This window comes from Schistocerca gregaria, chromosome X (genome assembly GCF_023897955.1).
Source record: "Schistocerca gregaria isolate iqSchGreg1 chromosome X, iqSchGreg1.2, whole genome shotgun sequence".
NCBI classification, from domain to species: domain Eukaryota; kingdom Metazoa; phylum Arthropoda; class Insecta; order Orthoptera; family Acrididae; genus Schistocerca; species Schistocerca gregaria.
The window spans coordinates 559,050,401-559,077,928 of record NC_064931.1 but is presented as its reverse complement, the minus strand read 5'-3'; the positions used below and the strand labels follow the sequence as shown (position 1 = coordinate 559,077,928).

Here is a 27,528-nt window from a genome sequence, read left to right as displayed (position 1 = left end):
AATAAATCTAACAAAATATGCTAGCCACAAAAACAGAGCATGACAAAGAGAAGGCCAAAATCCTAGATTTCCACCTTCAGGAATGGTTTGCCAAGTAAAATCATACAATAGTCTTTCCTTTCAATCATTGTACAAAAGTTGAAATGACAGGTAACTGTGGAGAAAAAAAAAGATTAAACACAAGAAAGGCAATTGGCCAAAAATGATTAAACACTAGAAAGAAAACTGTATCTGATGGATATCTCTAAAATTTTATATGGATTATGTGAAATAAGTTGCTCCCCCTTTAAGCAACAGTTTGTACCTCTCTAGGGAAACAAAACAGACATCTCAATACTAAGGAGTTGCTAGTCATTCATGTTTTCAAAAATGGTCATCTGACATGCACATACCATAGACCTATGTCACTGATGTCAGTCTGTTGTAAAGTTATATGATTACTTTATTATGACCACCACTATAGGAAACAACACAGATTCTGTAAACTGTGAAACTCAACTTGCCCTGTTTTTCCATGAGATTTAAAAAGTATTAGACAGTGATATCCTAGTCAGTACTATGGTACTTGACTCAACAAATGTGTTTGAGACAGTTCTGCACCACCACCAACTAGTTAACAACAAAATGAGCTTACAGGACATTAGACCAGCCATGTGATCAAACTGGTCCTACTAGTCAATATAACTTAGTATGTATTTTTTAACAAGGAGTAATTGCCAGATGTAAATCTAGTTATGGGCATACCAAAAGGGATAGTTGTAAGACTATTTATAAATAAGACTATTTATAAATAACATGGCGAATGATGGAAGATCAGAAAGCAATTCGTGGATGATGCTGTTGCACACTGGGAAGCTACAACATTATAAAATTTGAGTTAAATGCAGAAAGATCTGCAGCACATCAATTCTTGGTGCAGATAGTGGCCAGCTGACTTTCAACATCAACAAATGTAAAATACTACTTGGCAGACATAAATAGGCAGAAGGACCCATGATTGTTTAATTACACCATTAGCAATCAAACACTGGAATTAGCTTCAATTCTAAAAATCTAGGAGTGTGTACAGAGTAACCACATAAAACTAGCTCTAGAAAATCTATGGACCAAACAAATTCATTGGAAGAATCCTAAACATATGTGATTTATCTCAAATGATGTAGCTCAGAAAACATTTGTTCAATTGCTTTTTAGTACTGCTCATCCATCTGGGGTGCTTAACAGGATACAATTAATAGAGAGAATGGCCATCTTTCGTTACTAAGATACTCACCCAACTCCACAAGCAGATACTACAAGGGCAGTTGTGCATCACAAAAAGGTTTACTGATAAAAATCTAAGAGTGCATGTTCCAGGAAGAGTCAATAGAAATAACACTTCCTTCTATATTATGTCTCACAAGATAACCATGATGGCATTGTCAAAGACATCTGAGCTCGTATGAAGACTTACTGACTATCATTCATCCTGAGCACAATTTGCTATCATTCATCCTGAGCACAAGTTGCAAATGGAACAGGGAATAGTGGTATTATGAACAGAGGTGAATGGATATAGAAATTAAAAGACTGAAAGGAATAAATAGTATTTATTATTTCTTCAGTGATGTACATGATAGTGGTGAACAATATCCCCCTGCCACATGCTTATAGATTCATTTGGAGTAAAGGCTTAAATGTAGATGAACTGAACAGCTTTGGTGACAGGAGTGCTTCCTCTCCCCATGGCAACTCGTCTGACTAAACTGCCCATCTGTTTATAATACTAGACCTGACACTCCTGAAACAATAGGATTCACATTCCATGCACTTACTGTGACTTTTAAATTGGTAATGTTGCAAGGTAATGCTTCATGCAATGCAATGGGACAGTGCTTCTTGAATGTTAGACAATGATATAAACTGATAAGTTTTTCTCTACGTTTTGGAGTCAATTATTAAATGCGCAGATGATATTATCATCCTTGGTGTGAATCTATGATGTCATCTGTACCTGCACTCTTCACAATCTACGCTTGTTATTTGCCTTTCTTTCAGTTCCCTTGTTTCAAAGTGGATAATCTGTTCTTCAAATTGTAGTTGCTGTTGTTATTGTTACTGTCGTTGTGACATTGGTGGTACTAGGTGTCATCATCAACTTAATTGATTCTATATTTCCTCTCCTCGTTTCAATGTTTTCTCCTCGTTTCAATGTTTTGGATCATATCATATGTTAGATGGTGAAACAGGACATTTGTGGGTGTACTGGTTACTGCTTGGCCTTTAACGATCTAAATGGGAACATTAGTTTGCATTACAACCAATACTGACAGGTTTCAGATAGATTATATAATGGTAAGACACAGATTTAGGAACCAGGTTTTAAATTGTAAGACATTTCCGGGGGCAGATGTGGACTCTGACCACAATCTATTGGTTATGAACTGTAGATTAAAACTGAAGAAACTGCAAAAAGGTGGGAATTTAAGGAGATGGGACCTGGATAAACTGAAAGAACCAGAGGTTGTACAGAGTTTCAAGGAGAGCATAAGGGAACGATTGACAGGAATGGGGGAAAGAAATACAGTAGAAGAAGAATGGGTAGCTTTGAGGGATGAAATAGAGAAAGCAGCAGAGGATAAAGTAGGTAAAAAGATGAGGGCTACTAGAAATCCTTGGGTAACAGAAGAAATATTGAACTTAATTGATTAAAGGAGAAAATATAAAAATGCAGTAAATGAAGCAGGCAAAAAGGAATACAAACGTCTCAAAAATGAGATCGACAGGGAGTGCAAAATGGCTAAACAGGGATGCCTAGAGGACAAATGTAAGGATATAGAGGCTTGTCTCACCAGGGTAAGATAGATACTGCCTACAGGAAAATTAAAGAGACCTCTGGAGAAAAGAGAACCACTTGTATGAATATTAAGAGCTCAGATGGAAACCCAGTTCTAAGCAAAGAAGGGAAAGCAGAAAGGTGGAAGGAGTATATAGAGGGGTCTATACAAGAGGGATGTACTTGAGGACAATATTATGGAAATGGAAGAGGATGTAGATGAAGATGAAATGGGAGATACTATACTGCGTGAAGAGTTTGACAGAGCACTGAAAGACCAGAGTCAAAACAAGGCCCCAGGTGTAGACAACATTCCATAAGAACTACTGACAGCCTTGGGAGAGCCAGTCCTGACAAAACTCTACCATCTGGTGAGCAAGATATACGAGACAAGCAAAACACCCTCAGACCTCAAGAAGAATATAATAATTCCAATCCCAAAGAAAGCAGGCGTTGGCAGATGTGAAAATTACAGAAGTATCAGTTTAATAAGTCACAGCTGCAAAATACTAACACGAATTCTTTACAGACGAATGGAAAAACTAGTAGAGGCCGACCTCGGGGACGATGAGTTTGGATTCCGAAGAAATATTGGAACACGCGAGGCAATACTGACCCTAAGACTTACATTAGAAGCTAGATTAAGGAAAAGCAAACCAACGTTTCTAGCATTTGTAGACTTAGAGAAAGCTTTTGACAATGTTGACTGGAATACTCTCTTTCAAATTCTGAAGTTGGCAGGGGTAAAATACAGGGAGCGAATGGCTATTTGCAATTTGTACAGAAAGCAGATGGCAGTTATAAGAGTCGAGGGACATGAAAGGGAAACAGTGGTTGGGAAGGGAGTGAGACAGGGTTGCAGCCTCTCCCCAATGTTATTCAATCTGTATTTTGAGCAAGCAGTAAAGGAAACGAAAGAAAAATTCAGAGTAGGTATTAAAATCCATGGAGAAGAAATAAAAACTTTGACGTTTGTCAATGACATTGTAATTCTGTCAGAGACAGCAAAAGACTTGGAAGAGCAGTTGAACGGAATGGATAGTGTCTTGAAAGGAGGATATAAGATGAACACCAACAAAAGCAAAACGAGGATAATGGAATGTAGTTGGATTAAGTTGGGTGATGCTGAGGGAATTAGATTAGAAAATGAGACACTTAAAGTAGTAAAGGAGTTTTGCTATTTGGGGAGCAAAATAACTGATGATGGTCGAAGTAGGGAGGATATAAAATGTAGACTGGCAATGGCAAGGAAAGCGTTTCTGAAGAAGAGAAATTTGTTAACATCGAGTATTGATTTAAGTGTCAGGAAGTTGGTTCTGAAAGTATTTGTATGGAGTGTAGCCATGTATGGAAGTGAAACATGGACGATAAATAGTTTGGACAAGAAGAGAATAGAAGCTTTTGAAATGTGGTGCTACAGAAGAATGCTGAAGATTAGATGGGTAGATCACATAACTAATGAGGTGGTGTTGAATAGGATTGGGGAGAAGAGAAATTTGTGGCACAACTTGACTAGCAGAAGGGATCGGTTGGTAGGACATGTTCTGAGGCATCAAAGGATCACCAATTTAGTATTGGAGGGCAGTGTGGAGGGTAAAAATTGTAGAGGAAGACCAAGAGATGAATACACTAAGCAGATTCAGAAGGATGTAGGTTGCAGTAGTTACTGGGAGATGAAGAAGCTTGCACAGGATAGAGTAGCATGGAGAGCTGCATCAAACCAGTCTAAGGACTGAAGACCACAACAACAACAACAACAACAACAACAACCAATTACAATCTCATCCTTCTGAAATGAAAATGAAGATCATGTTTCAAAAGCTACTGAAAAATTCTCTGCAGCTGAATTCTATCTATCTATTTGGTGCTCACTCTTTGCAGACAGAAGCAGCATTCATTTTTTCCAGACATGTGAGGTTTTCCACTATTTACTTTTGCTTTTTTACTTTGCTGCTTCTTTTGTAGTATCTTTGTCCAACTGACGGCAAGATTGCTGAGATGTGATAAAAACTGACTCAGAAATCTACTACACTCTTACGTATGGGACTCTGTTGACATTTGCCTAGAATGATTTAAGGAAACAATGAACTCTTGTTAGGTTGGCCCTTTCCATTTTATTAGTCTCTTTACAGAGGGAAGCATTACATGGACCCACAAAGAAATGCATCTGAATCACAACATATCACACAAATTCTGCTTGTCACAAGTATTCAACACCTTGAATACATTACAAGTGAGAAACCTACTTAATTCTTATTAATACTGAGTTTGTGGATTAAATTGGGTTAGCAGCACAGATATTTAGAGTAAAACAGGGGCTACAGGAAGTTAGAGACTGTAGCCCCCAATCTATCATGAGATATACAACTATGACACTTGGGTTATGTTAAGAAGTCATACACTGTGCAGGGTCTAGCAAGCTATGTCCTATCACTAGTGACTTGATCCACTTTCCTCTGTGGAGGCAAGAACAGTGATTTGGGAATAGTATATCATGTCCCTTCTGCCTGGACTTCATATACTATATCCCGTGTGAATATTATCTCACTGTGAGACTAAACGATGTACAACAGGACTGTACCACTGACTGTTTTGGGCCTGTGCTTCACTACGCAACTGGCAAACATAAAAGGCCAGGAACAGAGCCTACACAGGCAAGGTGTAATTTTGACAGTGGTAGTCTTACCGGATATAACAAGCATACAACACACACAGTTTCTATATGTTAATCACATCACTTTATCGCCACAAATAAAAAATCCTGGATTGTCTGCCAAGAAAGAAGAAGCTGATGAGTAATGGGAAGATGCTGACATGTCTTTTAATAATATCAGTGTAATTACTTTCTTCTTAATGCAATAGCATAAGCGCTGCAGCATATGCCCCTTTTTATTTTGTAGTCATGTTGTGAGTAGATCCTAAAGAAACTGAAGGCATTCTTGAGTCACGTGATTCTCTTGAAGACCTGCTTTAACACCTTATGAGATGACTGACAGGAATAGTTCTGATGATGACCTGGCACCAAAAACAGAGAAAGTGACAATAATAATTTTGATGCTTCTGGCCTTAGTACAAGGTCATCCAATAAGTAAGTTTCCCTATTTTATTTCTCTGCAAAATAAACTGTACCCATGGCTTGAGCTGGTGAGTTTGAGTGATATCTGTTGACAATGTTCACACCGGCTTACAGTCTTTTGCCGGTATGCTGCAAGTAAACATGGAGTTACCCCCGCAAAGTGTGTCCACTTGTGAGCTGCACTCTGTAATTCATTTTTTTGCTGCAAAAACAGCTACCCCTTGTTGATATCCATCAGGAGTTCAGTTTGTGAAAGGATGTGAAGATATGCGTAACAAACTGTGGACAAAGAGGCCCACTACAGTGACATGGGGTGATGCAATTATTGCGATTCGCAACAGTGTGGAGGAAGATTGTTATGTTACCATTGATAACATCCTAATGCAGCTACCTCCAGGGGCTGTAACTGGATGCTCATCCATTGCAAAAATCTTGACAGACCATCTTCACTCCCACGAAGTCTGTGCAAGATGGGTGCCATGTTTGCTGAGTGATGTCTACAAGCTGCAATGGATGAATTTGGCCATAATGTTTCTGTAAATGTATCTCAGAGAGGGAGATCTGCTCTTCAAATGGGTTGTCACTGCTGATAAGATGTGGGTCCATCATTCGACTCCTGAGACAAATGTTGGTTGGTTGATTCAGGGGAGGGGACCAAGCAGTGACGTCATCAGACAAAACATCAGGACACAGTGTGGAATAAACCTGGTGAAAGTGCCCCACAGAAGGTAAAAAAACACCCTGGACTTTTGTCTCATAAAATTCTCTTACTTCATGACAATGCTCAACCTCATACAGCTTGACTGCCGCAGGTGGATTTCAGAAGATTTGATCGAGAAGTGTTCCCACACCCTGAATGTTCTTACCCCCCTTATTTTCTCATATTCCTCCAACTCAGAAACTCAGAGGAGAGGTCATATTGAAAGCAAGCATTTCAATACCTATGAGGAAGTCACATCAACAGTGAACAGCTGGTTACAGATACAGGACCCAACCTGGTATAAGACTGGTTTGGAAAAAGTTGTGTCATGTTACCCAAAATTGTTGGAAAAACATGGTAATTATGTAGAAAGAAAACAGGAGCATTCTAATATGTCAATCAAAATAGTTCACGAAACTTCCACATGGGAAAAATATATTAAAAACAAAGATTCCAAGACTTACCAAGAGGGAAAGTGCCGGCAGACAGGCACAATGAACAAAACACACAAACACACACACAGAATTACTAGCTTTTGCAACCAATGGTTGCTTCTTCAGGAAGGAGAGGGAAAGACGAAAGGATGTGGGTTTTAAGAGAGAGGGTAAGGAGTCATTTCAATCCCGGGAGCGGAAAGACTTCCCTTAGGGGGAAAAAAAGGACAGGTGTACACTAGCTTACTTATCGGATGCCCCTTGTAATTATCTGGAAGGTGAAGCAATTTCATCAATGTCACATGAAGGTAGCAGATGCTGAGAAATTGAAGTAAATCTTACACTTAACAATAAAATGTAGATTGTAATAACTTACATACAGATCCTGATATTAATGTAAACAATGGGGACACAGATCTCCTGGAGAATACATTTATCAAGAGGAGCAAAACAACAAAATATGTTTTAAAGTACAGTGTAGGAAAATTATGCATGAGCAGAAGCTTGTACAGTGTAACAAAGGCCCAATACTAAACAATGAAGGGAACAGTCATATCAGTGTGTAAAAATTCACCACTGGATGAATGCAGTAAAAAAATACTCTAGAAATATCTTGAATTATATTTGAGAGAAAAAATTGACACATAATCTAGGATGGATATGTGCAACAGAAGAGTAGATCATGCTACTAGTTTGTGAGAGTTAATAGAAAGAAAGTAGATCAGGAAAAGAAATGAAAATAATATACTTAGAAAAGTTTATGAGAAAAACTCCACTGACTATAAGTAACTGAAAAATTGTCAACATCAGTTGTGGTTTTGAAGATATTTGGTGACAATGGAAGCTTTGTGGAAACAGTTACTTAAAAAAAATGAAGGAGTCTAATGTCATGTATTTGGATACATATGCTGTATGGATCTTTGTTAAAAATTCAGCTGTAGCAAACACAAAGTAGACAGAACCATCACCTTTCAGTGGAATAAATTTAAATTGCTTACACTTAACTAATGGCCATGGTGAAATGTGTGTGTGTGTCTCAGGAAAAACTGCATTTCAGTGCGATGCACTGAATTACAATAGGCAACAGTAGCACAATGAATGCTTCCTCAAGCTTCCAAATGTTGGAATGTTCCAGGTGATGTGCATATTTTCAATATGTTAAAATGTTGTAGATTTTTTTAATATCTACAAGCAAAAGTAGAAATGATACAAAATAACACAAAGAAGTTATTCATAAAAATTGCATATTTCTGCATGGGTTATAAAACACTTAGTTGGTTCCCCTTTCAAAATACTACATTATTTATCATTCATTGGCTGGGATGCTAGCAAAATCTTTAGGACTTGGAGGGGGGGGGGGGGGGGGGAGCACTGAAACTCATGGGTGTACCTCTTCTTTATACTAAAATCAGTGTCCAGTGATTCAACATTGCATGAAATTAAGCTCAATAAGAAGCTCAGATAGGCAGGCACTACAGATGTTAAAATATTGCAAGATTCTCATAAAAGCACAATGAAAAATAATACTAGTGTACTGCATCAGAATATCAAGGGATTAAAAAACAAACTAGATGAACTTCTTTTTTGTTTAGAAGATTTAGAAGCTGAGGGTAGAATAGATGTACTACACCTGTCTGAACATCATATAGTCACAGATATGGAAAAGTTAAATATAGGTGCATATTAGCTTTCAGCACTTATAAGTAGACACACTATGGGGAGAGGAGCAGTTGCCATATATGTTGAAATTTATCATAGTCTGAAAAATTTAGAAACTAAAAAATGTTGTGTAGAGCAACACATAGAAGCATATGCATGTTAGCATAAAATAAATAATGCTACTTTTATAATTGTAGCTGTGTACGGGCCCCATTGTGAAATTTTAAGGTATTTTTGAAAAATTCTTTGTTGTGATATCTGTCAGACAGAGGGCAGCAAATTATTGTTTGTGGGGATTTCAATGTAGATTTTCTGAAAGAGCCTGACCGAAAACTTGACCTTGAAGTATTATTGGTTCTTTCAATTTGATATCAGTGGCTGATTTTCCTACTCAGGTGGTACAGGAAAGCAACAAACAGATAGATAATGTTTTTATAGACCAAGATAAATTTAATCAAATAAAAACTTTTTCTGTTAGGAATGGTCTGTCTGATCATGATTCACAGCTAATTACAGTATTTGACATAGCCCCATACAGTAATACAAAACAGTACTCCAAACTAGTGCATTCAATTAATGACTAAACAATTGCAAATTTTAGGGATAGTTTGCAACAGTTACACTGAGATGAGGTGAATAGGGAACCTGATGCTGATTTGAAATTTAACCTATTTCGTGATACCTTTGTGAGTATATTTTGAAACAGTTTTACCAAGAAAAAAGTGAAACATAATTGTAAGAAACCATCAAAAAAGTCATGGCTTACAAAAGGGATAAAAATATCTTGTAAATCTATCTTATAGCTACGAGGAGTAATGACCCAGAAACAGTCAAACATTATAAAAACTACTGCACTGCATTAAGCAAAGTTAGTAAAAAGTCTAGAAATTGGTGCACTATGTTTGAGATCAACACCTCCAATAACAAAATTAAAACATTTTGGGAAACAGGGCAACCAAGAGCACAGGAAGAATGTATTTCTATCAAACTCAATGAAAAGTTTGTTAACAAAAAGTCAGAAGAAGAAAATATTTTCAACAATCTTTTTTAAGTGTTTTAGAGAAAATAGGGTCCTGCTATTCATTAGAAAATGCAAGGCAGTATATGAAAGGGGCCATACCTATGCAATTTGATAGAACTGAAATTCAAACAACCTCTCCCACTGAAATTAGGAAAATAATAAATTCACTCAAAAGTAAAAGTTTGCATGGTATTTATGGCATGTCTAACACAGTACTGAAATGAAACTTCCTGGCAGATTAAAACTGTGTGCTAGACTGAGACTCGAACTCAGGACCTTTACATTTTGCAGCGAATTGACACATGGTGCAGGGAATGGCAATTGAATCTCAATGTAGACAAGTGTAATGTGCTAAGAATACATAGAAAGATAGATCCCTTATCATTTAGCTACAAAATAGCAGGTCAGCAACTGGAAGCAGTTAATTCCATAAATTATCTGGGAGTACGCATTAGGAGTGATTTAAAATGGAATGATCATATAAAGTTGTCATCGGTAAAGCAGATGCCAGACAGAGATTCACTGGAAGAATCCTAAGGAAATGCAATATGAAAACAAAGGAAGTAGGTTACAGTACGCTCGTTCGCCCACTGCTTGAATACTGCTCAGCAGTATGGGATCCGTACCAGATAGGGTTGATAGAAGAGATAGAGAAGATCCAACGGAGAGCAGCGCGCTTCGTTACAGGATCATTTAGTAATCGTGAAAGTGTTACGGAGATGATAGATAAACTCCAGTGGAAGACTCTGCAGGAGAGACGCTCAGTAGCTCAGTACGGGCTTTTGTTAAAGTTTCGAGAACATACCTTCACCAAAGAGTCAAGCAGTATATTGCTCCCTCCTACGTATATCTTGCAAAGAGACCATGAGGATAAAATCAGAGAGATTAGAGCCCACACAGAAGCATACCGACAATTCTTCTTTCCACGGACAATACGAGACTGGAATAGAAGGGAGAACCGATAGAGGTACTCAAGGTACCCTCCGCCACACACCGTCAGGTGGCTTGTGGAGTATGGATGTAGATGTAGATGCAAGTGCTCTACCAACCGAGCTACCCAAGCACGATTCACAACCCATCCCTACGGCTTTACTTCTGTCACTACCTCATCTTCTACTTTCCAAACTTCACAGAAGCTCTCCTGCGAAACTTCCAGAACTAGCACTCCTGGAAGAAAGGATATTGTGGAAACATGGCTTTGCCACAGCCTGGGAGATGTTTCCAGAATGAGATTTTCACTCTGCAGTGGAGTGTGCACTGATATGAAGGTTCCTGGCAGATTAAAACTGTGTGCTGGACCAAGACTCGAACTCAGGACCACTGCCTTTCACAGGCAAGTGCTCTACCAACAGAGCTATCCAAGAATGACTCACGACCCTTCCCCACAGCTTTGCTTCCACCAGTACCTCGTCCCTTACCTTCCAAACTTCTCAGAAGCTCTCCTGCAAAACTTGCAGAACTAGTACTGCTGGAGAAAAGGATATTGTGGAGACATGACTTTGCTTCAGCCTGGGGGATGTTTCCAGAATGAGATTTTCACTCTGCAGTGGAGTGTGAACTGATACGAAACTTCCTGGTAGATTAAAACTGTGTGCCAGACTGAGGCTTGAACGCAGGACCTTGCCTATTGCAGGCACTTGAAGGGACACTTGTCCATGAAAGGCTCCCTATTGCAGGCACTCGGTAGAGCACTTGTCCATGAAAGGCAAAGGTCCATTCAACATCCTTGCAAGATTTTCAGACTGTTTCTGTCCACCCTGTATATTCTGCACGAAATACATCTTTCAGTATTTCCCAGACGTTTACCTGAGTTGACTTAGGAGAATATCATAGCAACCTACATTAATTGTGGTATCTGCCTTGTAAAAGTAATTATCTGCATTAATTGTATAGTTAATTGAGTAATTAAGAGATAATACTGATCTACTAACCCTGAGAAAGGTATCTAAAGACCCATTTTCCATATATTCAGTTATAATCATAACAGGGTTGGACTTCGTGACGACACCCTGCAAGAATATAACATTTGGGTGTTCGAACTGTCCCATAATGCTAGCTTCAGTCAGGAAGTCATTTCGTGCCTTGTCTGAGCTTCCAGGTTTCAATGTTTTAATTGCCACATCTATTTCCTGCCGGCCATCTGGTGATAATTTAAGCTTCCCACGGCACACATCACCAAACTCTCCTCCACCTGAAAAGGAAATAAAAACTACATTATATAGCTAATACTTCACTTCTTATTAGACACTATACACGGAACAAGTCATATTTAAATATGTGATGGTCACATAATTGAGTTGACAAACATATAAAGTTCACCACCACAAAATGGTCCTTTAACAATCTGTGGACAATACACCACATCAAAAATATTATGGACAACAATATAAGATAAAAAGTAATATGGTAGCAAAAATCAAGCACTTTGGATCCAGGTAATGGTGGGAAATGGGCACAACTTAATGTTGCAATCTACAATACGTAAGTCAACAGTCAGTTTTGTTTTGTTCTTTTTTCACATTTGTATTCATTTGCAGACCACAACTGATACTACTATAAAAACTGACGAAGGTTTCTTTTTTCATACTTCATATAATAACTCATCAGCATGTGCTACATACACATTTTATGACAAAACTTGGACTAATATAGATGAGAGCTAGAGAACTGCAAGCAGTAATAAAACATTTTAAAGGGAAACTACATTGAGATAAGGGCGATGACACTTTAAGAAGATGCAAGCAATAAAACTAAAACAATTCTAAGTTTTTACAGACAATTAATTCAGAAAACTAAGGAGTGGTGTGGGGATTTCAATGCTAATATAGCTAACTGCAAACATACAAAGTATTAATTACTTAACCTCTTTTATTTTATTTCACGTTTCTAGGTGAATATCCTAAACTCCATGTCTACTTCTCGTATATTCTTTCAACAGTCCCCAAATACAGGTTTGTAATGTGACTGAATTTATTACATATTCACAGGTAAAAGTATATTATTGGGCTTTCCAGTCCTTTTTTGCTGATAAAACTTGATCTCTACTTTGCTCCTTTATTTAAGTCCATGATGTGTGTGAATAGATCTGCAAATTTATTTATTTATCTTTGGGGATGGTGGTGCTTATGAGTTCTGTTACAGGGGAAGGGGGTAGCTTGTGTTTACTACATCTTATGATGTAAATGGAAATTTCAGTCTATATCAAATTGTGCAATGAGTGGCACAGAATGCTTACATGGTGCCAATCCAAAGTTGTTATGGAGCATGGAGTACAAAAACCATAAGTAATGAACTAGTAAAACTGCAGAGTTTGAATTAATATTGTAAATTTATCTCATTCCTCCATTTAAGTTTCTTCAGTTATTTTATTTTTATTTAATTTTAAATGAATGTGGTTCTGTTTCACTCATTGTAGCTTTGCATAATTTTAAAACTATTTTTATACTGGAATTCTCATTACTGGTGTACATTGTGAAACATTAGGTTTCCGTTTCAATCTAAATTTTATGCCAGTTCATTTCCTATTGGAATTCTCAATTCTTCTTGTCTACAACATAATTAATTTACTATCTTCACACACAATAGTATCCACATTTCCGCATACAGTACAAACACACAGGTGACTTCAGTCAATGGAGTGTTATCAACACAGTGCAACAATTAGTCAAGTGGAGTTTCCCCCTCCAGTTCCCAGTTTAGTTCATTGTGGAGCTCCTTGACAAAGAGGTTGCAAAATTTTTCAACGTATTGTCAATTATGAACATTCCAAAAAACGAACAGAAATGATAATCCTTGATTTTCTATTTAACATGTTGACTGCCACAGTAAAGATGAGTAAATGACTACTGGAGGCATTACTAAATAATTAAATTAACTTTATTTATTATTTTACTTGTAGTTTATTCACAGTAACAAAATTAGGACAAATATATACTGGGAACATATGACCTGCACATCATCTCACAGTTTGTGCATGAAGCAGAAAGTTTCGTTCAGATGCCAACAACAATATATATTGTTATATGAAAATGAGGCTACCTTGTCAATTCAAGATGACTCTGTATATGGTCGATAACACAAAAAGATTTCATCAAGGTAAACAACAGTCAACAGTCCATCCTCACATTCCCATATTTTTTAGTATAATTGAAAATTCAGTACATATCTTTGTTGCACCTTGGTAATTTTCCTTTCAATATGTTTAACAATATGTATAAGAGCAGATAAGAAAAAAGCAAATAAGAAAATAAGAGCAAACTGTGTTATTAACACATAGCTAACACAAACAAATTATAATTCGTAGATTGGCAATCATTTACTGGAAATAGTCACAGCTGTTAAATATTCAAGAGTATTCATCCCAGTGTGATTTAAAGTAGAATGACCATATAAAATTAGTTATATGAAAGATAGAAGTCAGACTGAGACTCACTGGAATATGTAGGAAATGTATTCTCACGAAGGAGGTAACTGAACAAAAACCCCATTCAATTGATTCTTGAGTATTTCTTATCAGCCTGGGGTGTTTACCAGGGCAGACTGAAAGAGGAGATAGACAAGATCCACAGAAGAGCAGCAAATTTTGCCCTAAGTTTGTTTAGTAAGCATGAAAATTTCACATAGTTGCCTATTCAATTCAAGTTGCAGACATTGCAGTACAGGTGCTTTGCTTCATGGAGAAGTTTACTATTAAAATTCCGAAGTTCAGAAATAAGCATTTCATGTAATGATTCAGAGAAATTAGAGCTCTTAATAAGATATAGTGACATTTGTTCTTCCTGTACATCTTTTATGAATGTAAATGGAAAGATGGGGCAATGATAGTGGTATACCAAGTACCACCTATCACACCATGATGAGGCATTTGGGGTACAGATGCAGATGTTGACATGGTTGAACCTTTAGATGACTGACACTCTTTATGTAATATTTAAACATATTGTCTACATTTTATGGAAATATCTGAACACAACACACATCCATTTTGACTAGAACCAGTATCAACTCTCTATACGGCAGAGGAAAAATAGTCAGAAGTTGGTAGGAGATTTGGTGTGAGACACAACACTTGTTATGACTCATGAGCTCATTCACTGGCTGATTTTCAAATAACAGCTAGTTCTTTGTGCAGAAGTATCACCAGTTTTTTTGTTTTAATTAAAATAACATGTGTAAGCTTTTGTGTTTATTTTTTCTAATGATTGTGAAAACAGTAGTGCCAGTTGCCAGGATGTCAGGTACAACATAAGAAAACTGTTGGATTACATGGTGACAAGAGGTTGGCCAGTACTTAACTAGAGGAGGTAAATTTCAAATACTCTGCACAGAAACACTTAAAAGCACAAAAAATATTGCAAGTTTTTAATTATTTTATGTTCCTTTCTCAGGGATGAAAAGGGACTGGTTGTGGAAGGTTGAAAAGAAGAGGCTCAGTAGCCAGGCCAAAGGTGGAGAGGGACCTACATATTGTGAGGAAAAGAGGAAACAAAAGTAAAGAGGAATGCCTCAGAGAAAGAGATAGAGGGAGAGAATGAATTTTATGTGTGTGTGTGTGTGTGTGTGTGTGTGTGTGTGTGTGTGTGTGTGCGCGCGCGCGCATCACGCACGTGGACGTATGCGCACACACGTGTTTCAAAGCTAAGTTCTATGCCAACATCAATTATGAGAAGCAAAAAAAGGTACAGAGTGAGCTGAGGAAAGCTGACAAAGAGACGGGGAGGCAAATCAGTACATAGAGTGGGGGAAAAAGATGTGGATTTAAAAAGAAAATGAGTAAATATTGAAATTCAACCACAGGGAACAAATGGAGGAAATTGTCAACAGAGGTTGTCCAGGAAGGTAGTTGGGCATCTTGAAGAGCAAGATTCAATTTCTGGAATTAATGGCAACTAAGTCAGTGCATCCAAATGACCAGTGTGCTTTATGTGGCATTCTGATATCATACAGTCACATTGTAGACTATGCTCAGATACTGAATACTACATGTTCCCTAACGGTACAGTTCTTGTGTGTTAATTTATGCTCTTAGCCAGTTTGATAGTGGTCATTCCTACATACAATGTGGCACAGTCAACACATTTTAGTTGTTAAAACAACAAAAGTGGTTTCACAAGTTGCTCTACCTTTAATGTTGTAGGATTTACCAGTGGAGTAAGTGGTTGTGGTTGGGTTCTTGGGTCACATTTTAAAGTGGGCATAATTGGAGGGATAAGAATACTGGTCTAAGAATGTCATATGTTTTGACAAGAATGTTATGGAGGTTAGGAGAGTGATGGAAGGTGACAGATGGTGGTGTAAGGAGCATATTGGGGAGAGATGACCTCATTTCAGGGCTAGATCAGAGAAAGCCACAGCCATGGTTGAGTAATATATTGAGGCATTCGAAACATGAGTGGCACAGGATGAAAAAGCAGTAACTTCTGCGGTTTTTGGAAGTGGGAGCTATATTCTTTGGAGGTGAGAGGAGGATAATGGCTGGGAGATTTTTTTGTGATAAACATCTATGAAGTAGTTACAGAAGAGAAAAGACTGGGAGAGGTTGTTGGTATAGGTGTTGTGGAATTTGATGCTGGGGAAGATATATTTGCCACAGGTGCCTAGGTTTTACAGGGATGGAGCATTTGTTTTAGAAAATATGGCAGCAATTAAAGGCATAGTCGGCAATAAAAGTTTTAAAATAAAGACTCTAAGGGTATCAAATGAGATATCAACAATTTTGAGAATTTCAAGAGACACTGACATGCTACAATAGATGTTCAAAACCTGGCTTCCAGAGATTCCTATAAACATCTGTTGTTTGTAAATGGATGATAAATTTGAAGTGAGGCACAACACTAATAGGTCTTTTCATTTAGTCTATAATAAAACTACTAATGAGCAAAAAAATTTAAAAAATATTATTTTCTGCAACGTTATCTTGCATTTCCAACACTGGGGGAACACTGGAATTAGGCAGTTCCCTTCCCAATTTCAGCCCCTTGTAACACATACTTTGCCCCCATTTAACATGGAAGCAACCCATGAACTGAACTATATATACCCTCAACCTGAATGGTAAGTCAAATGCTATTTTTCTCAAAAAGAGTTCACAAAGAATCATGAGTAGCCAGCCAGAAACAAATTACACTACTGGCTAGTAAAATTGCTACACCAAGAATAAATGCAGATGATAAACGGGTATTCATTGGACAAATATATTATACTAGAACTGACATGTGATTACATTTTCACGCAATTTGGGTGCATAGACCCTGAGAAATCAGTACCCAGAACAACCATCTCTGGCCGTAATAACAGAATTGATATGCCTGGGCATTGACTCAAACAGAGCTTGGATGGCGTGTACAGGTACAGCTGCCCATGCAGCTTCAACACAATACCACAGTTCATCAAGAATAGTGACTGGCATATTGTGACGAGCCAGTTGCTCGGCCACCATTGACCAGACATTTTCAATTCGTGAGAGATCTGGAGAATGTGCTGGCCAGGGCAGCAGTCAAACATTTTCTGTATCCAGAAAGGCCCGTACAGGACCTGCAACATGTGGTAGTGCATTATCCTGCTGAAATGTAGGGTTCCGCAGAGATCGAATGAAGGGTAGAGCCACAGGACGTAACACATCTGAAATGTAATGTCCACTGTTCAAAACGCCGTCAATGCGAAGAAGAGGTGACCAAGACGTGTAACCAATGGCACCTCATGCCATCATGCCAGGTGATACGCCAGTATGGCGATGACAAATACATGCTTCCAATGTGCATTCACTGCGATGTCGCCAAACACGGATGAGAACATCATGATGCAGTAAACAGAACCTGGATTCATCTGAAAAAATGATGTTTTGCCATTTGTGCACCCAGATTCGTCGTTGAGTACACCATCGCAGGCGCTCCTGTCTGTGATGCAGTGTCAAGGGTAATCGCAGCCATGGTCTCTGACCTGATAGTCCATGCTGCTGCAAACGTCGTTGAACTGTTCGTGCAGGTTGTTGTTGTCTTGCAAATGTCCCTATCTGCTGACTCAGGTATCGAGTCATGGCTGCACAATCCGTTACAGCCATGCGGATAAGATGCCTGTCATCTCGACTGCTAGTGATACGAGGCCGTTGGGATCCATCACGGCGTTCCGTATTACCCTCCTGAACCCACAGATTCCATATTCTGCTAAAAGTCATTGGATCTCGACCAACGCGAGCAGCAATGTCACGAAAAGATAAACCACAATTGCGATATCCTACAATCCGACCTTTATCAAAGTCGGAAACGTGATGGTACGCATTTCTCCTCCTTACACGAGGCATCACAACAATGTTTCACCAGGCAACGCCGGTCATCTGCTGTTTTTGTATAAGAAATTGGTTGTAAACTTTCCTCATGTCAGCACGTTTTAGGTGTCGCCACCAGCGCCAACCTTGTGTGAATGCTCTGAAAAGCTAATCATTTGCATATCACAGCATCTTCTTCCTGTAGGTTAAATTTCGTGCATGTAGCACATCATCTTTGTGGTGTAGCAATTTTAATGGCCAGTAGTGTACATACAAGAAGTGAATCCTCCAACTGGCAGGACATGAGAGACATTCTTATGGTAAATTACAGTAATAGAACTACAGACTACAAACACAGTGAAATGTTCAGTGCTTACCAAGGAAGCAGCAAGGTGATCCTACAGTGAGAAAACAGAGTCAGTAAACTGTAGCAACAGTTTCAAGAAAGTAATTACACAGTCGTGGCCAGAGTCATGCTTAAGGACATTTAATACTTATTTGACAACTTGTTGTCCTGTACCCATACAAGTTGAGACAAGGGTGCAAACCAAGGTTAAGGCGTGCAGAGAAGGTATTAAATATGCACAAGTAGTAGATGTAGAAATGTCAGACGAAATGGCTACCAATTCAATGACAGACAGAGAAGTTACAGAACGTCTCCTCTGGGAACCATTATATACAGATACCCACACAACAGGAATTTTGGAAAGATTAACCATGTCACTCAGGAAGATCAATATGATAGGTATTTAAGATAAATACAATGGACTGAGAGCATTTATTCAAATTCCAAAAGGAAAAGCTGACTTTGCCTTTCTGCACAGCCCCTTGCATATGGGATCCTCCTCCCACTCTCTGTAAGTCAGCTCTTTGTTTGTTCCATATCCTGTGATACTGTCACAACAAGGATCACTGGAACAAGAAATAAATAAATCTCTTAAGAATATGTTCAAGGTCATTACATGCTAGCCTCCTTATTTACCAGGGGTTTTTGCCCAAGTACAGACACTGCTCTATCCTACAGAGGAATACCAATTCATTTGAGCACCATGTTTACGGCAATGAAGGTGTGTTTAGAATTCAGGACTTTTGCAAACCACAAAACTCATATGCCTTACCTCTACCCTCATCACTAACAGATCATTGTTAAGGTAGTTCATATATTGTGGCAGTAATGTAATACAGATAGTCCTACAAGGTAGTATGAAGAAGAGAACAAATCAATCACAGGCATTTAAGCTACACTCAGACTTGTGGAGTGTAAGATGTGTGTCATCCCTCAGTACTTCATTTGACTGCTTACTCTATGTAGTGTATATAAATGGTGATCTTAAATTGTTTGTTACAAGCTTTCACATTCATTAATAACACAAGCATCATTATACAGTGTGCAAATTCATCGGGTTTGGATATAATTAACAGCAGAAGAAGGCTGCATAAAATATGTTGTTCTCTGAATGAAATATGAACTGAACTGTAATTAACATTTTGTTATGTTACACTAACTGAACTGTTTACTTTTAGATAATACAATGGATGTTTTCACTTTCATTCACTGTTTACTTTTTATTTATTTATTTCATTTATTTACACGTCAAGTTCCGCAAGACCAAATTGAGGAGTAAATCTCTATAGTTACGGAACATGTCAGTACATGAAATTACGACTTAAAAGTAATTACAGATAAAATAAAATGTTTATGAACCCAAAAAAGTCAAGCCATAAGTTTAAGTAAATGCAATCAACAATATGACAAGAATCAGCTTAATTTTTCAAGGAACTCCTCGACAGAATAAAAGGAGTGACCCATGAGGAAACTCTTCAGTTTCATTTGAAAGCGTACGGATTACTGCTAAGATTTTTGAATTCTAGTGGTAGCTTATTGAAAATGAACGCAGCAGTATACTGCACACCTTTCTGCACAAGACTTAAGGAAGTCCGATCCAAATGCAGGTTTGATTTCTGCCAAGTATTAACTGAGTGAAAGCTGCTTATTCCTGGGAATAAGCAAACATTGTTAACAAGAAATTACAGTAAGTAGGCCAATGTCAAAATACCCTGACTCGTGAACAGGGGTTGACAAGAGGTTTGTGAACTTACACCACTTATTGCCGAACTGCCCGTTTCTGAGCCATAGATAACCTTTTAGAATGGGAAGAATTACCCCAAAATATAATACCATATGACATAAGCGAATGAAAATAAGAAAAGTAGATCAATTTTGGTATCAAACGATCACTCACTTTAGATACTGTTCAAATAGTAAAAATGGCAGCATTAAGTCTTTGAACAAGGTCCTGAATGTGGGCTTTATACGACAGTTTACTATCTATCTGAACACCTAGAAATTTGAACTATTCAGTTTCACTAATCATATGCCCATTCTGTGAAATTAAACGTCAGATTATGTTGAATTGAGTGTTAGAAACTGTAAAAACTGAGTCTTACATTGATTACCCTTGCTGTTCACAATATACATAAATGACCTTGTGGATAACATCGGAAGTTCACTGAGGCTATTTCGGATGATGCTGTAGTATATCGAGAGGTTGTAACAATGGAAAATTGTACTGACATGCAGGAGGACTGCAACAAATTGATGCATGGTGCAGGGAATGGCAATTGAATCTCAATGTAGACAAGTGTAAAGTGCAGAGAATACACAGTAAGAAAGATGCTTTATCATTTAGCTACAATATAGCAGGTCAGCAACTGGAAGCAGTTAATTTCATAAATTATCTGGGAGTAGTCATTTAAAATGGAATGATCATATAAAGTTGATCATCGGTAAAGCAGATGCTGGACTCCGATTCATTGGAGGAATCCTAAGGAAATGCAATCCGAAAACAAAGGAAGTAGGTTACAGTACACTTGTTCGCCCACTACTTGAATATTGCTCAGCAGTGTGGGATAGAGAAGATCCAAAGGAGAGCAGTGCGCTTCATTGTGAGATCGTCTGGTAATTGCGAGAGCGTTACGGAGATGATGGATAAACTCCAGTGGAAGACTTTGCAGGAGAGACACTCAGTAGCTTGGTACAGGCTTTTGTTGAAGTTTCGAGACCATTCCTTCACCGAGGAGTGAAGCAGTATATTGCTTCCTCCTACGTATATCTCACGAAGAGATCATAAGGATAAAATCAGAGAGATTAGAGCCCACACAGAGGCATACTGACAATCTTTCTTTCCACGAACAAAACGAGACTGGAATAAAAGGGAGAACCGATATAAGTACTCAAAGTACCCTCCGCCACATACCATCAGGTGGCTTGCAGAGTATGGATGTAGATGTAGATTTAGCGTTAGCTTATTTTCTACAAGCCAAGAGCTTATGTCATTAACTGCACTATTTGACACCAAGCCAATGTTGCACACAACATCCTTTACTATCAAGCTAGTGTCATCAACAAATAGAAATATTTTAGAGTTACCCTCAATGCTAGAGTGCATGTCATTTACATAAATAAGGAGAACTAGAGTGCATATCATTTATATAAATAAGGAACAGGAGTGGCCCTAACACTGATCCCTGGGACACCCCCCACTTGACTGTACCCCACTCAGACCCCACATCACAGCCATTCTCAACACTGTGAATTATGTCCTTTTGCTGCCTGTTGTTAAAGTAAGAGGTGAAACAATTGTGAGCTACTCCCTGTGTTATGTAATAGTCGAACTTCTAGAGCAATATTTTGTGATCAACACAATCAAAAAATATGCCTAGCATTCGAAACCTTTTGTTAAACCCAACCCGAACTGTACATTTCATAGCAAATTATGTGACGTAAAATGATCAATTATCCTTATATACACAGCCTTTTGGATAACTTTACCAAGCACTGATGGCATATAAATAGGTGTAAAATTGTCTACATTATTGTCTTCTGGCAATCATGTGTGCCAATGTAGCCTATGTGATTAAGAAAGAGGTTGCCTTTATAGAATACTGGTTGGCAGTGTTGGCTTCTGACAGAGAGATTTCTAGTTTAACTAACAGTGAAGTGTTATGAAATAATGTGTGTGCAGTGTGGGCAGAGACTGATAGAGAAACTTATTTGTAAAAAAAAAAGTATTGTATACCAGGAGTAAGTCTAACGATTATGTCTAACTAGAAGTCTGTAAATATATGTGTATACGAATTAGCTTATTTTAAACTGATCTAAACTTGTAAATACTTTGACATGTCCTATATCCTTGTAAAAAGAGATCTACAGATGAATAAAGCTGCTGCTGCTGCTACCACACTTCAGATTTTTCTACAGTGGATAAATCTGGAACATGGTCCACTCAGCCTCACAAGGCCAAATGTGAAGCTACTTGGTTAAATTTGTAGCAAACATTACATTCATGCCATCAAAGTAAGAGGTGAACCAATTGTGAGCTACTCCCCGTGTTATGTAATGGTCCAACTTCTAGAGCAATATATTGTAATCAACACAATCAAAAAATATGCCTAGCATTCGAAACCTCTTGTTAAACCCATCCAGTACCTCACAGGGAAAACAGAATATAGCATTTTCAGTTGTTAAACAACTTCTATACCCGAACTGTACATTTCATAGCAAATTACAACAAACAAAGTAAACAATAAACAAAGTAAGAGCCTACGGAATATCAGAACAGCTGTGTGGCTGGATTGAAGAGTTTTTAGCAAACAGAACACAGCATGTTGTTATCAATGGAGAGACGTCTACAGACGTTAAAGTAACCTCTGGCGTGCCACAGGGGAGTGTTATGGGACCATTGCTTTTCACAATATATATAATTGACCTAGTAGATAGTGTCAGAAGTTCCATGCGGCTTTTCGCGGATGATGTTGTAGTATACAGAGAAGTTGCAGCATTAGAAAATTGTAGCGAAATGCAGGAAGATCTGCAGCGGATAGGCATTTGGTGTAGGGAATGGCAACTGACCCTTAACATAGACAAATGTAATGTATTGCGAATACATAGAAAGAAGGATCATTTATTGTATGATTATATGATAGCGGAACAAATACTGGTAGCAGTTACTTCTGTAAAATATCTGGGAGTATGCGTGCGGAACTATTTGAAGTGGAATGATCATATAAAATTAATTGTTGGTGAGGCGGGTACCAGGTTGACATTCATTGGGAGTCCTTAGAAAATGTAGTCCATCAAAAAAGGAGGTGACTTACAAAACACTCGTTCGACCTATACTTGAGTATTGCTCATCAGTGTGGGATCCATACCAGATCGGGTTGACGGAGGAGATAGAGAAGATCTGAAGAAGAGCGGCGCGTTTCGTCACAGGGTTATTTGGTAACCGTGATAGCGTTACGGAGATGTTTAACAAACTCAAGTGGCAGACTCTGCAAGAGAAGCGCTCTGCATTGCGGTGTAGCTTGCTCGCCAGGTTCCGAGAGGGTGCTTTTCTGGATGAGGTATCGAATATATTGCTTCCCCCTACTTATACCTCCAGAGGAGATCACAAATGTAAAATTAGAGAGATTAGAGCGCGCACGGAGGCTTTCAGACAGTCGTTCTTCCTGCGAACCATACGCGACTGGAACAGGAAAGGGAGGTAATGACAGAGGCACATAAAGTGCCCTCCGCCACACACGGTTAGGTGGCTTGCGGAGTATAAATGTAGATGTAGATGTAGAAAGTGAAACACAACATTTATATATCACCAAATGCAATTTAAAATAACATGTCGAAGATTGCCATGAAGAACTGACGCTGGCACATCATACAGAAAGATTACCAAGCACTTTTAAAATTGTGATGTAGAAGAATGGATATCCACTTCCTACTATAAACAGCTAATATACAAAAATAACTGTCACATTTAGTTTGAGTAAGTGATGATCTTTAAACTCTGGTCTAAAAATCATTTGATGAAATACTAATAAATTTTTGGAACCCACATATAAAAAGCACTCCGTCTTCAGGCCACGAGTGGCCTACTATACCATCCGACTGCCGTGTATTTACAGCAACGAAGGTATGTTTTGAATTCAGGACTTTTGCAAACCACAAAACTCATATGCCTTACCTCTACCCTCATCACTCACAGATCATTGTTAAGGTAGTTCATATCTTGCGGCAGTAATGTAATACAGATGGCCCTACAAACAAGGTAGGATAGGAGGGGCGTGGGGTAAGCATACTACTCTCCCGGCCGTTATGAAGGTATTCTCGACCAAAGCCGCTACTATTCAGTCGAGTAGCTCCTCAATTGGCATCACAAGGCTGAGTGCACCATGAAAAATGGCAACAGCGCATGGCAGCTGGATGGTCACCCATCCAAGTGCCAGCTACGCCCAACAGTGCTTAACTTCGGTGACCTCATGGGAACCGGTGTATCCACTGCGGCAAGGCCATTGCCCACCCACATATAACCAAATATAAATTACGTGTGTAACTTATCCATTATTGCTCACACATATCAAACAAGACCATAATTTTGAATTGCAGTCAGCTGTTAACATTAACTGTCACAAAATGGACCTTGCTGACATAGAATGGGCTGTGCAACACTACGGTATAGGTGCAACCACATCAGAAGAGTATCTGTGGAAATGCCAGAATAAATACCTAACTTACAAATTCTGGAGAGGGGAAGCAGCCTTTTCAGTAAATGCAGGGAACAGTCTGGAGGATGAACTGGTCTGGCCTTGTATCATTAGCCAACTACACCTTGCTATATTGGTAGTGTGAACAGTTGAATGCAAATGGAGGCTACAATTGTTATATTTCTTGAGCGCATGCAGCTCTACTTTATAGTTTAATGATTATGGCATCAGCTTGCATGAAATATTTGGGAGATAAAATAGTCCTCTGTTTTGATCTCAAAAGTGGGAACTACTCAGGAGGATGTTGTGATCATTAGAAACAAAACTAGTGTTCTACAGATCACAGAGTAAAGGACTTTGCTAGTCTTCAGACGAATACTTTTTCAGAGTTACTTAGTAACACACACACACACACACACACACACACACACACACACATGCATGCGTATGGGTACAATGTCAGCTGGGACTCTAGCATCCAAGAAAATAGGACTTCAATTATTCTACATTACATACAATCGACAAGCAGAGATAGCTTCTTGTTAAAGTATGCCACAGGGAACCTACTAAAGTTCTCTTTTTGAGTAGCTGCAACTGGCAAGCAATAAAGAGCAATCTTACTTCCAAAAGGTAATAAACAGAATTCAGAAGAACTGTCCAGATAGTTTGGCTCAGTTGATGGGAAGATTGTTAAAAAACAAAGACACTGAAGATATCCTGCAAATGATAAAGTCTGTGGCAAGACATGAAGCTGATACAGAGGCAAAGAAATCTTTCTTTTTTTTTTTGGGGGGGGGGGGGGGGGGGGGAGGAGATGGGGGGAGTGGGGGGCAGTTTGAAATTCTCAGCTTAAGCCTAACAATCCAGCAAATAGCTGCACTAGCTGTTAATGGTGTTGTTCATACACAGAAATCTTGCAACACGTTCTAGTCAATATACCAGAGGATTTGGCCAATGGGAACACAAACAAAAGTCAGTGGCATTGAATATGCAGCCAGCCTCAGTGCTAGCAAATTGTACTTAACATACAGGGTGAGCACGAAGTCTTGCCCTGATTATAACAATTTATTACAGAATAACTGTTTGACATAATAATTTACATTTGATGCCATTAGATAGGTTAGTGTTAATAGTTTTTTTTTTTTAATTAACCACCTACGTTAGTAAACCTCGACGTGTGCTCCCTTGGTAGTTCAGAGAGTGTCAAGGTGGTATTCCAGTTCCTCCCAGGTGTTTCATAATGTGTGTTCTGTCACAGTAGCCACAGCAGCTTGTATCCTAACCTTCAGTTCATCGACATCAGCAACTGGTGTGACGAAGACTCTGTCCTTGATATAGCCTCCGAGAAAAAAGTCAAGGGGCGTAATGTCTGGAGAGGGTAGTAATGTTCGGATCGGTGGATTGGAAGGAATGGTCCAACACCCTGGCAACCCCGCTCTCCAGACATTATGCCCCTTGAATTTTTTTTCTGGGGCTATATCAAGGACAGAGTCTTCGTTGCTGACGTCAACGAACGGAAGGCTAGGATATAAGCTGCTATCAGTACTGTGATAGAACACATTACGAAACACCTGGTGGGAACTGGAATACCGCCTTGACATTCTCCGAGCTACCAAGGGAGCACACGTTGAGGTTTACTAGCGCAAGTGGTCTTTAAAGAAACTAGTAACACTAACCTATGTAAAGGCATCAAATGTAACTTATTATGTCGAAAGGTTATTCTGTTATAAATTTTTATAATCAGGGAAAGACATTGTGCTCACCCTGTATATTGTACATCTAAGGTGGAGATAAGCCACCAGAGAAAGGTGGAGATAAGCCACCAGAGAAAGGCTTCATGCACAGCAATAATAAGTAAACATCAATAACCAGGTTAATGTAGTATGGCAGGTGACATTTAGTCAGTGCATACATAACAACCCAGGTATTACATCTACATAGACATGATTACTCTGTGAGTCACAATTATGTGCCTGGCAGAGGGTTCATTGAACCATCTTTAAGCTACTTCTCTACCATTCCACTCTCAAATAGCAAGTGGGAAAAACACTTACATCTTTCTGTGTGAGCCCTGGTTTCTCTTACTTTATTATGGTGATCATTTCTCCCTCAGTGAGTAGGTCTTGCAGCAGCAAAAAACACCTTTGTTTTAATGACTGCCACCCCAATTCGTGCATCACATCCATGGCAATCTCTCCCTTATTTCATGATAAAACAAAAAGTGCTGCCCTTCTTTGAACTTTTTTGATGCCCTCCATCAATCCTATATATTGTAAGCAGTCTCTTTATTAGACCTGTTATATTTTCTAGCTCTTCTCCCAATAAATTGTAGACTTATCTACGTGATCATTCCTTAAGTTATTCATAATATTAATCCCTAAGTATTCAACTGAGTTTACAGCTTTTAAATTTGTATGATTTATTGTGTAACTGAAATTTAACAGTTTTTTTTTAGTTACTCATGTGGATGACTTCCCACTTTTCATGAGTTTGAGTCAACTGTCCCTTTTGCAACATACAGATATCCTGTCTAAATCATTTTGCAATTCATTTTGATCATCTGACGACTTTACATGATGGTAAATGACAGCATCATCTGCAAACAATCTAAGAGGACTGTTCAGACTGTCTCCTAAATTGTTTATGTATATCAGGAACAACAGAGGACCCGTAACAGTTCCTTGGGGAACGCCATATATTACTTCTGTTTTACTCACTGTCTTTCTGTCAATTATTGTGACCTTTCTGACAGGAAATTACGAATGAAGTTACACAACTAAGATGATACTCCACAGGTATGCAATTTAATTAGAACTCACTTGTGAGAATGGTGTCATTACACTCATTACTTTGTGAAAATTCTGCGTTTCACAAGAACGATATTGTCTGAATCTATGTTGGCTATTTGTCAATAAATCATTTTCTTCAAGGTGATTCATACTGTTCAATCACAGTATATGTTCCAAGATTCTACTGCAAATTGACGTTAGTGATATGGGCCTGTAATTCAGTAGATTACTTCT

General features: G+C 38.5%; 1 protein-coding gene and 1 pseudogene across 7 annotated transcripts in view; both read right to left on the bottom strand.

Moving 5' to 3' along the window:
* LOC126299506 (ephrin type-B receptor 1-B) overlaps positions 1-27,528 on the bottom strand; it is a 337,486-nt gene that overhangs the window by 38,732 nt on the left and 271,226 nt on the right. For all 7 annotated transcript variants that reach the window (XM_049991462.1, XM_049991463.1, XM_049991465.1 and 4 more), the window contains one exon: positions 11,637-11,896. In XM_049991462.1, the coding sequence (XP_049847419.1) occupies positions 11,637-11,896 (260 nt within the window). The remainder of the gene's footprint in view (positions 1-11,636; positions 11,897-27,528) is intronic.
* LOC126300071 (5S ribosomal RNA) lies at positions 24,202-24,318 on the bottom strand (annotated as a pseudogene).